This window comes from Ornithodoros turicata, chromosome 1 (assembly GCF_037126465.1).
Source record: "Ornithodoros turicata isolate Travis chromosome 1, ASM3712646v1, whole genome shotgun sequence".
In the NCBI taxonomy this organism is placed as follows: domain Eukaryota; kingdom Metazoa; phylum Arthropoda; class Arachnida; order Ixodida; family Argasidae; genus Ornithodoros; species Ornithodoros turicata.
The window spans coordinates 72,453,197-72,465,301 of record NC_088201.1 but is presented as its reverse complement, the minus strand read 5'-3'; the positions used below and the strand labels follow the sequence as shown (position 1 = coordinate 72,465,301).

Sequence of the window (12,105 nt, the reverse complement as noted above, 5' to 3'; positions counted from 1 at the left end):
CCCTACCTGTAAAACAATTTCCATTGTTTATGAAAGGGGATGTGACCTTCACTCATGTTATGCTGGATGGGTATGAGACTGTTCTTATCAACATGAACCTGTATGCCAGGTTTTTTCTGTAGTAGATGCATTGTTAGTTGATACCATGAACACAGACACTCAGCCAGATGTGGCATCACAGGAGGCACCTCCACCAGTGAGGTTTCAGTTCCCACACACACAGTCAGTGGGAGAGGTCATGTGCTTACGAGGACCAATAGGAACGGCTCTCACTTCTCTGATGTCAGAACTTGATGTTGAAGTGTGCCCTAGAGTTTGTATCCTGCTAGCTATGACACATTCTTCAGTATTCTAGCATGTGGTGCAATGTGTATATGGCGTAACCAACCACAAATATGTATCAAAGTGTCACAACCCCTTTAAGGTGGTCATTTCTATAGCTTATTTGTGCACACAACTTAACGTTCTAGCATGTTTATGGTTTGTGGGGCACACACACACGACGTACATACAGAACTATTGAACTTTAAATACTGTATTTTCCAGTGTATAATGCACACCCCTAAAAATGGGCCGAATTTGAAAAACGCTTCATGTACAGCGCCCACCAGGGCATAACTTTACTGCCACCATATTTAGTTTCACGTCCCTTCTCAATCACGCCAGCCTTCTAAAATGAATTCAGGATTATTGACTGCTCAATAGCATCCTTAAGCAGCATCATGAATTTTTATGAATTCCACTGCCCTTTTGCCAGCATTGTCAACTGACCCTAAGAGATTTGAGAGAAACTCACAGCATACCCAGGAAGAGGCTGGAATTTGTACATCACCGACCAGAAAAGGAACTCTGTAGGAAAATATTTCCGTGTATAACACGCACCATTAGATAATGCGCAGGACCTCTTCAGAGGACTTTTTTTACTGTATAACGCATGCGTTATACACCGGAAAATACGGTACTCCAAAGTTTCATTTATGTGGTGTTTTAATGTTGGTTGGTGTCTGTGATGCAGGTGTTTGAGAAGCTACGGGTGTTATTTGCCGGCTACTCCATGATGCCTCCAACTTGTTTCGTTCTCTGCGGGAATTTTCTGTCTCGACCAACAGGACGTAACGACAGCCTAGTGCTCAAAGGTGAAGGTCGTTCTAAGTGTGTCCGTGAAACTTGCCAAAGGGACTTAGGGGATTCACACAATGAAAGAATTACTCACGGTACTGTGCAGAAGGCACTTGTTACTGGTATAAACATACATACGATATATTACTGACTCAGAATTTGCATGTCTACAGGGAAAACTGGGATTATCTCACCCAAAGCTTTACAGATTAATAGCCGTTTGTGTGAAGCTTGATTGGAATTTTTTGCGGGAGTTATGGTACTGTAGAAAAATCATTAAAAATCAAGCAGAATGTCACTCCACGCAGTTTCAACGGCCTATCTCACTCAAACGCCACAATTTTTTGTTCTTGTGTGTGTGTGTGTGCATGCGTGCGTGCGTGCTTGCTTCATGTTCACCTCGCCGCACATAGCTAGCACTGCCTACAACTGTGGGTCATGCCTTAATCCTGGTCTTCTGTATGCTGCGCCACCTGTGTGCGGAGAAACACGTCTACTACTACTAACTGAAACATGCACAGGAAGAAATGGTGGCTTTTGAGTGAGATATTTAATTGGAAATGCATGGGGTAAGGTTTTTTTCTTTGCTTGATTTATAATTGTTTTTCTACATGACCCTAATGCTCCCAAAAAATTCCAATAGAACTTCAGACAAATGGCTATCAGCCTGCGAAGCATGGTGCAGGCTAGTCCCAATCTTTTATTTCTATGATGTGATTGAAATGTGTAATGATTGCCGGACCAACCCTGTACATGTGTAGTAGCTGTGATTGATGTAAAGGCAAACCTTCTTCCACTGTGCTAAAGTACTGCTCTTTTTATTGAGGTCAACACATTATATTATGTTGTTCACAGGCCTTGTGTCTTAGTTTGTGTGTATGTACGCTGTTTGTCCAGTATGTTGCCATGCTTTCTCTGGATTAAGAATGTTTAGGGTTCTTCGTGTTTGGGCTAAACCAAATTTTTCACGATAGTGCCGCCCCCGAATAAGTTTTCAAGTTTTGATACCAAATATCAACCCGAAATCCTTGTGGTCCTTCAACTTGTTGGTCTTGGTAAACCGTCAGAAAGGTGAATCATAATATCAGCAAAGAGAGCTATTTGTGACAACCTATTTGTCCTCGATTTATGACCACCTCCTGCAGGAGTCAAAGACGAGCTTTTGTGGAGCTTGGACAAGTGTTTGAATACTGCGGTCATTCACTGCCCCAGTTCCGAGCGGGAATATAAAGATTCTTGTTTCTCGTTCCAGTGCCACAGCAGTGGCTTGTTTCATATGCCTTTTATTTCACCCGAAAATTCCCCGGTGACGTATCAGACAGAGATCATAGCGCCCGATTTCTCCCCGAATTCTCGTGTGTAAATAGCACCCGGTTTTTCCCTCTCAAATTTGAAAAATCATAAAACCCGAAAACGGAGAACCCTAAGAATGTTGGATCAACAAACATAGGTGAGCACCTGACTAAAGTTTTGTCATTTGTCTCATCAGAGTGCATAAGCAAGTTGGCGAGCCTAATTGGAGAGTTTCCATCTCTGACCGAGAAGTCGTACTTCGTCTTTGTGCCCGGTCCAGCAGATCCAGGCCTCCCAAACATCTTGCCGAGGTATGGTAATTATTGGACCTAACTGTGGTGGTCGCGGCGGGTAGAGCTGCTATCGATGACAGTAGCATCTGGATACATTGGAGTGCTGAGACAGATGCAAGACGACACATAAGAACACTATATACATCCCATATTGGATTTGGCACAGCTTAGCGGTATTTCATACATTACATCAACTGAGCAATTGACATCCTTGTTCTCTTGTTGGGTGGCACACCTGTCCTTGTTACCCTGGTTACCCTATATCGGACAACCTGGCTGATGTGTTAATGTCTGCTTAAAGGAACATAACAAATCATTAAGAGCTTCAATGGAAATCTAGGTCTGGATGTAAAGGATTGTATATGCCTAGCCAGTGTTGGTGGAACATGCATTAGATTGCAGTCGAACAGAAGACAAGGTAGAGAGGTGTTTGAGTCACTTTTGATACATAAGGGTGATAACACGTGTGTAAGCATGGTTTCTCTATCATTATCTAACAAGGAAATCATGTTTTTGTCTACATAAAAAGCCAGGTGTCTGTCAATAAATCTTCATTGTTGAAAGTAGCGTCCTGTCTGTGTGGTATTGGATTTTGTGTTCTTTCGTGTCGTCTTGTGTCTACCTCTCAGCGCTCCAATGTATCCTGATACTTACCAACATAATATACAAAAAAAAAGCCTAAAACAATATCATGGCGAGTATTATCTCTGAGGTTGAGGAATTCCGACTCAAGGACTTCAGGAACAGGAGATGCCATCATCATTGCAATCACATCAGCTAGACTATGTGATGACCTGTGATGACTGTGATGACCTGTGCATGCACAAGTCCATAATATTTCTCAATAGTTGTAGTTAATTAGACGTGTGCGAATATTGAAATTTCCTAATACGAATGGAATACGAATATATCTGCAAAATTGCCCTTTGAATATTGAATGGAATTTCGAAGATCACGCAATAGGATTAGAGGTATTGTAAAGTAGTAGACAAGTATGATATGCCGCTGATGTGACTAGAGACCTTGTTGCTTCTAAATACCATATGCGGAACCATACGACTGACAACGCGCTATAAATATTTTTAATTTGCCATAAAATATGCGGCGTAGTGGAGCAGTGCGTGGCCTGGTGTCAAACAACCCCCTGTACAGCGGGCAACACTGAAAATTGGTATTACACACTATTACATCGGAACTTCGTTATTTTAGTAACCATATTATTAGTTTTCCTGTTTCCCTATGCATTCTGAAACACCTGTTAACAGTTTAACCTGTTAACCCCTGTTTTTGGGAAGTAACCCAGTGCTGGCCGCTGTTCGATGGAGGCTCTCCCTACTTCTCTGCTGCGCCTGCGTGCTCCTTCTGTTTGCGGCCTCTTTCAAACAAACAAACTCTCTGTGAACCTCTGTGAACAAACAAGTCCCTACGCTGTCTGGCTCCTTGAACGTCTGACACTTCTTTTTTTGTTTTCAATGTCTCAGCATTTCATTTCAGTTCGCTTATCCGTTTATCCTCAGATGTGGATCGTTGTGTAGATTGCAGGGGCGGATTTTATGGTGGATTGTGGCGGATTGTTATTCGGGCCCAGTGTTATACGCATGCAATGTGGTTGCCGCCGTATGTGTCAGGAGTACGGATTCATTTCGAATACCTAGTACAGTGTTGCCTGTAATCTTTAATTGTAATTTTCTAATTAATTGCACCGTCGATTGGAATGAAACTTGCGAGTTTTTGTCCTGGTGGCTTGGACTATCGAATAGCCACACTAAATTACATTTGATCGGTGCTGCTTTACAGTACCTTTAAGGCTTTTAAGAGTTACAATTAAGCCCCAGTAAGCCAACATCGTCATATCAATTAAGCAGCACAAACAGGAACAAACAACTTAGCAAGACGAGCACTTCTATCAGCTCGCTTTATTCAAGGACAAAGCAACACATAGGGTAAATTCGTTAGAGGCGCACACCCCTTTACGGCAACTTTTTGGAATCGACAAGTCCTTTTACACATGACCTAAAAATCGTAATTATCTATCTGAGGGATCAACTGATGGTCTACTGACACACTTTGAAGAATTCTTGATGTGTACAGCCTCGACTAAATCTCTCAATCTCCTATCACAATGATTCTTGAGCATCATGGCTTCTTGGAACTTCAGCTCGCATTTGCATTCCGTGACGTGGCTAGCTAAAGGCGCATAATTGTTGTTGTTTATTGAAGGGTTTGCATGCTCCGTTAGTCTATCGTTGATGCACTTCCGGTTTGTCCTATATAAGTGCTTCCACAAATGAGAGGGATAAAATCAATCACCTCTTTTCTGCACTCAACGTATTTGTTTTGGTGTTTCTTTTGACACCCTTTGCTGGGCCCCTTGATGGCTTTGGGAAGTCTAGACAATTTGTTTTCACAGGAAGAAACAACTTCCACATTGAACTGCCTTGCTGCTTTTCTAATCTTGTGCGATATTTTATGGTGGTAGGGCACTTTGATCAGCTTTCTGTCCTCACCTCTTCCTTTCTTCCAGCCTTTATCTTGTCATTGTCGATTTTTTGGACTCCAAAAATTCGGACTATCCAATATTTAGGACAAAAGTTGTGGCTTTATCAGATGTCCCATTGAGCTAATATATTTTGACGTCCGAAAATTTGGACTGTTTTTCGCAGGTACCGTTCGATTTTTCGTACATACTCGCCTCGGTTTTATTTTATTTTTTCTTTCTCTCCACCTTTACTGACGGCGTGCAGGAGGCGCGCACAGAGGTGGACTTTACGCGCGCGCACCACTGATGAGGTTATGCACACGCACCCATAAACATATACGTGCTATTATTGGAGACAAGAAGTGAAACCACGTATTGATGTCCGTGCCTTCAAGTGATTCTGAGGGTGTCTCGATCGATTTCGTGGATACTGACGAATGCGGTGAAGACGCGAGCACGTCGGCAAGAAGAGTGTTATCATGGTCATCGATAACTGCGCAGCACATGGCGCAGTACAGAACCTCGGGGCGATACGTTTAGAGTTCTTGCCTCTTGATACAACAAGTGTCCTGCAGCCCATGGAGCAAGGAATCATAAAAAATCTCAAGGTTCTCTACCGGTCCCGCCTGCTCTCACGTGTTGTGCTCTGCTACGAAAACGAAACTAACTGTAACGTTACGCATGTCGCCGCGCTTCATATTCTTGCTGACTCGTGAGAGTCGTGGGAAACAGTGAAAGGGAGCACTGTAGCGAACAGTTTTCGTCTAGCTGGATTTTGCAAGGACAGGACAGTACGCAAGTACGGAGTACGAGCACAGTTGGTATCCCCATCGACGACGGATCGGCGGACGGCCGGGCATTGGTAGAGGACCTCCGAAGCTCAGTTATGACAATACCTGCAAATGTAACGTTTGAAACGCACACCGAAGTGAATTGATGTGCAGAATTTTGTGCCGAAATGACTGATGGGCAAATCGTTTAACAAGTCCTCGGCCTGCCAGCGAAAAGCTCCGACCTCTGACGACGATGACGCAAGTGCTATTGCTACTCCTTCAACAGCAGCAATACTTGCGGCCGTCGATACGCTCAGAAATGCCTACCGTGACAACGTGACAATAGGCGAAATACATCGCGACGCCATTTCTCGCATACGCGCATTGATTTTTTTTTTTTTTTTTGCCGTTTCGAGTTTTCTTTAATAAAAATCAGTTTGGGAGAGATTTCTGTCATTGACTAAAAATTCGGACTGTTGGATAATTCGGACCGATTTTGTGGCTTTTAGAAGTTCGAAAAATCGGTCTGTGACTGTACTCTTTTTTGCTGCATCCCTTATGTGCTGTTCAGCCTACCCAGTCGTTTTGAGCCTTTTCCCCTGAAAGGCGAGAGCTTCCTGAACAAGGTGGCAACAACAGCTGATCACTGTGGACTTGATGGCGTTACCCCCACTTTCACCAGTCTTGCGTGGGCACTGTCGTAAGGATGCAATTGCTTTTCAGTTCGTTGTCCGTATTGCCAGCATATGCCCCTGCATTCCCTTTTCCTCCGTGAACCTCAACCTAAAAGGCGAGCCCGTAAAGACGTCAGTGATGCCCTTGTGGTTCGTGGCAGAATCATGCAGAATGAGATAATCATCCACGAATCTTAGGGCTTGAATGGCCTCATCTAGCCTTTCTCAGACCCATTTGTTGTGGTGGGCAAGGAAAATCTCCCTGAGTCCTGATACTAGACAAGTACTTATGCAAATGCCGAGCTTTTGACGGACAGTTCAAAGAGTCTCGCATACCTGCTGGTTGTCATGCCGGTCGTGCTTTGAAACCTAACGAGGCCGTGGTCCTTGGTAGCTTCCTTTACGACCTGGAGAAGCAGCCCACAGTCAATGGTGTAATAAGGGTCCTCGCCGTCGAGTACTTTGCGATGAAATTCGCTTAACATTTCGGTTGCCTCGTGTGAATTTTTCACTCTGAAAACCTGGTCAGGTTGGAGCACGTCGAGCCCCTTTCTTACCATTTTGGCCAGGGTGAGCTGTGGAGTGCCTCTCTCAGAGACTATGCTCATGAGTGCTGGGGATCCTTCTTCATGAATTTTCACGCTAAAGATGATCTTCAGAGAGCTCTTTAGTACTTTGGTCCCCAACCTCGCAACCTGACTGTTGAAGTGAGCATCCCTTAGCACATCTCTCACTTCACTCTTTGTCACACTTGCAACGCCCTTTCTGAAGTCAACGAACTTCTTACTGACAGCCTCTCTAGTTTTTGTTGTGTACACCTCCAGGTCAAAGGCGATGTACCTAGTTTATTTATTCATGCTCCTTGAAGTCATTAACCACTTTCCTTGGATATATCGTGAGCTGTTTGAATGCACCCTGTTTTGTAGTAGTCCGGTCCTACAGTAGTATCATACCACTGGAAACAACGCTGTTGTCTTTCTTTCCTCCTTCATCGCCTCAGCGGTTTTGTGTAGATAGTATAATTTATCTGCCTTGGGCGGCTCCTTGTGCTTGTTGTACTTTGGCTCCCTCGAGAGAAAGTCTTTCACGTCTTAAGAAATGTCCATCATTCCCAACAATAGTGGATTGATTTGTCCTGTCCCTTTTTCCGGATTCGGGCATCTCTTGAGCATCATGCATCAGGAGCTGGTCCATAACTGCTCCAGGAGCTGTTGGGTTGCATTTAACACGAACCAGTATTCTGTGCTGCTCTTGAAGTCTTCCCCAAACCTTAACTGGAAATCCACTCTGATGGTATCACCGAGATGTCGAAGATGTTCTCGAACCTTCGATCTGAAGATCGCTGGTGAGGGTTATGGACAACATGTTCGAGAATTTGAGTGACATTGAAAGCGCATTCATGGTGCCTGAGCTGGAAGTTTAAAGTCCTCAGTCTGCAGGCCATGACAGATCTACGAACCGACAACTCTGCTGCCGAAAAGGAAAACTTTTCCCGCAAAGTTCCAACACAAAACGAAAACGTTGTTGCTGCAGTGTTATCATCGTCCTAGTTGATGTTTTTAGCATGCAGTCGTGCGACGCCGGGGTTGGAGAAATTATGTCCAAATATTGTCACATTCCCTTCCTCGATTATTGCTGGCATCGAATGTGTGATTCGATTATTATAATGATTCGATTATATAGAGGATCTGAAGTTTTCGGGACATATTTTTTCTAAATTCGGGGGTAAAAGTCGTGTAAATAAACACGTGCTCTAAATTGTTGCGAATTCAGGTAAAAAAACGAACAGTATGCTAAATTCGGGGAGAAATCAGGTTTCACCCTAAAGAGGCAACCTTCAATTCCAGGTGCAAATTCGGGGAATAATCGGGTTAAACCCTAAAGCTCCAGGCTCTAATTGTATATCGCTGATGACTGACTCAAGCTTCGAAGTATAGCAGTGCAAAAGGCCACCACCACAATTCGAAAGTGAAAAAATTGCGGGTTTTGGCTGGGCGCACCGTGGCACCAGTGGCAAGGTGAACAGCGATGTTCAGCTCAACACCAACAAAATATTGATATTTAACTTGACTGTAGGCCTCACACAGATGTTCAGAGAGTTTGTTGGCAATCAACTGAAGCCGCGACTGTTCTGACGACGCATGAAGCAAATCCCAGTTTCACGTTTTGCTGGGGTGGACAGTGGAAACTGTACACAACGGTGTACTGGTTTTGGTTAGCTAACATGTAGGGACACATTCACGGATAAGTGTGACAACCTCGAAAGCTCAGCGTGTCGCTTTGTAGCTGTTGTACCATTCATGTTCGTCATTACTGCAATGTACAACTTCAAGCACGCAACCCGCAGTGGCTTGGTAATATTTGGAAAAAGTTTGAATACCAATTTGTAAATGCAAATCGAATACGAGAAATATTCAATTTGTATTCAACATTTCGGATATTTGCACACCTCTAATTGTTAAAACACTCTCGCAGGATTGATCGCTAAGTGCTCAGCTTCTCTTATCTGTAACCTGCAGATTGCAGAAGGCTTATAGACTCCTTGAGTTTGTTTCCAGAGCTTGCAGAGTGTTTCTGTTTTTGCAAGTATCGCACGTATATGACATTTCTATAATAATTGTATCTGATAGTTATTTGATAATAATAGCATTGTAACACATCATGTACAGTGGAACTGATAACATGCTGATGAATGATGCACCTTGTGCATACTAATGAAGGCTTCAGATGAACAATGTGCACCTTATTTGTCTCGGTGAATGTGGTCTGCCCCGTGGTAGAGCAGAAAATTTTCCTGTATGCACTTTTTCTCCAATACTTGTACATAATATACTTTCGCACACTATTCGTGCTTTGCTCGACAGTGAAGCAAAAGGATGGTTTTTGTGACATCAGTAATGTGTAGAAAGTGGGATAAGGCAAGCGAACTGGTTTGACATACAATGAGGCTCTATACCTTGAGTCTGAGGAACATACGGATGGCCACACACACCCAACTCAAAGCCAACAATGATTTATTTGCCACAAACCGAGCACTTGTAAGTTGAGAATACGGGCAAGGGGAAGAGGAAGATCGATAGAAGGCTTACTAATGCTTCCAGGAATGCTAGCGATGATTACTGCCTCAAGAATGACACGAGTTCTAGTATCTCTTATGTGATACATACATTCGGGTGTCTACCAACCTGGGAAACCGGGAAAACAGGGGACTTGTTAGGGACTTTTGATGTGACTGCAAATGTCAGGGGATTGTCAGGGAATTTGGCCAAAAAGTAGCTGAAGTCACGGAAAATCGTAGACAAGTGCCGTGATGATACACGACGAATTGTGAGTGCCGAACAGTGGTTGAGCGGCGATGCCGCGAGCAGCAGTTCGCCAATACGACAAGTTCTAATGCAGAAAAGTTGAGGGTGGGGGGGATATGTTTTATGCTGATAGCAAAAAAAAAGAGGGAAAAGTAGGGTAGCCTCACTACTACTTAATAAATGATCTGTTTCTTGAGGGATCTGTATCAAAATGTAGGAGCTGGCACCAAGTACCTTTTGTTTTTGTCAGGGAACTCGTTTGAAATATTCAGTGACAACCCGGAAAAGTCAGGGAATTTGAAGGCGCAATTTGGTTGACACCCTGACATTCAGTCTTTTCAAGAGGAAGGACACCACCTAAACACCTTTCAGCAGTTTTTTGCTGGCTCCAAAGTTCTATCGTGATTTTTCACTGCTAAGGAATGTTGCTGTAGTCTGTCCCCCACACATGGACCTGTTTGGCCCACATAACATGAGCCACAAGATACAAGATTCTGATCAAAATCAATTGCTCCTTCCAAGAAGAATGTGGTTTAGAAAACCACATTCTTCCTGCAAGGAGCAATTTGATTTTTGTGTTTGATATTGTACACTGAATACAATGCTGCCCAAATACGCGAGATGATTCAAAAGACGTAGTACGTGCTTTTCACCCGCGAGTCGTGCGACAGTGGTCTAAAGCGAGCTTCTCCTAAAGCAAGCAGGCGTTAGGTGAAGCCGACTTGCGGAATGGTGACGCGTAATGTTGCCACAAGTTGTCCTGATATGTTCCCTCCACGTGTTCTGGGGTTCTGGTCGCTGTTTTCCGCCAGAGCGATGTCACACAGCTTCGCGGTTTATTGTTGCAAGGGGGGTAAAAAGGTAAAAACAGAGATAAGGTGATAAGGTTCCGGGCCGTTCAATCCCTTTGATCTTATCTTCACCACCACCACCAAAAGGAAAGTCATTGCTTGCATTGCGCTACGTGATGTAAGGGAGTTCGTGGTGAGGATCGCCCTCCCTTTTCGAAAGACGCAGCAGCATGACTCGAGCACTCTCGCGTCACGGGGGAACGACCTCTGTCGCACCCTCGGCTCATTCGTATCATCCGTAAAGGCAAGATAACGCGTTCGTATCATCCGAACTCTAATACATGGGAAGAATAGGCATTCCGGCCGGGACCGGAAAAGAATTCCTATCATCCCGAAATTCGTATCATCCGTGATCGTATCATCGAGATTCTACTGTAATTGGTACATGATGAAGGGAGTCAAATAATTGAACCTCTGTATGCAATAAGGGGATAAGTCGAATAATCCTCTTTTTAGTATTTTTGTTTCAATGACGTCTACACACCAGTATGTGCCTGTCAAAGAAAATTTAAGACTGTATTGCAATTTATTGACTCGCTATAGGAGGATAAGAAACGGGAAATGCATGCATGTTAATGGGATGGGCAGCCAGATGAGATCCCTTTTCTACACATGCACACAAATGGTGTAGCTTCAATTTTGCTACGATGTGGAAATGAACTTCTACTTCCACTCGAAAAACATGTTCTTCCTACTTCATGTGACCGTGTCATCAATGCTACTGAGCGTTGTAATCGGAACAACGTGTGCACTATGCTAATAAGACATATTTTGCTGGCAATACAGAACATTATTTTCAAGATTGTGCTCGCTTAGGATCACGATAATCACGATCTAGGCTGCTCCACTGCACAAAGGTAACTTCGCCTGTCCTGGCGTCACCATGAAAGTCCGACTCGTGAAAGCTGTTTTTTTCTGCATGAAAACCGTGTGCATGCACTGTTATAGAAAAAAGGGGGATATGTCATGCTCCTGGGTCTTTGTTCAATTTCTGCTAAGTTACACACCCAGAAATGATGCTAATGGGACATGCATCTAGAGTAGACACATGCATAGATGTTGAACATTTTGCATTTGCGTTATTCGAGGAAACTCATCTGCAATTACTTTACCAAATATTCACATGCAGTTTTCTCGGTTTAGGTTTTTTCGACTTATCCCCTTATTGCATACAGAGGCTCAATTGATCTTATTTTTACATTGTAACTCACTTTCATTCCCATGTTGACCGCGTGCTTCCCTGTTGCGTGGGAGACGCCACGAAAAAAATGGACCATGTAGTGTTTTTTCGGTGGTTGCGTCTTTCTGCAACTTCCCA

At 43.7% G+C, this 12,105-nt stretch overlaps 1 protein-coding gene across 1 annotated transcript in view; it reads left to right on the top strand.

Moving 5' to 3' along the window:
- The window catches only part of LOC135378389 (DNA polymerase epsilon subunit 2-like), a 49,267-nt gene that overhangs the window by 20,971 nt on the left and 16,191 nt on the right, over positions 1-12,105 (top strand). The window contains exons 8-9 of the mRNA XM_064611423.1: positions 1,016-1,136; positions 2,609-2,723. Coding sequence (XP_064467493.1) covers positions 1,016-1,136; positions 2,609-2,723 — 236 coding nt within the window. The remainder of the gene's footprint in view (positions 1-1,015; positions 1,137-2,608; positions 2,724-12,105) is intronic.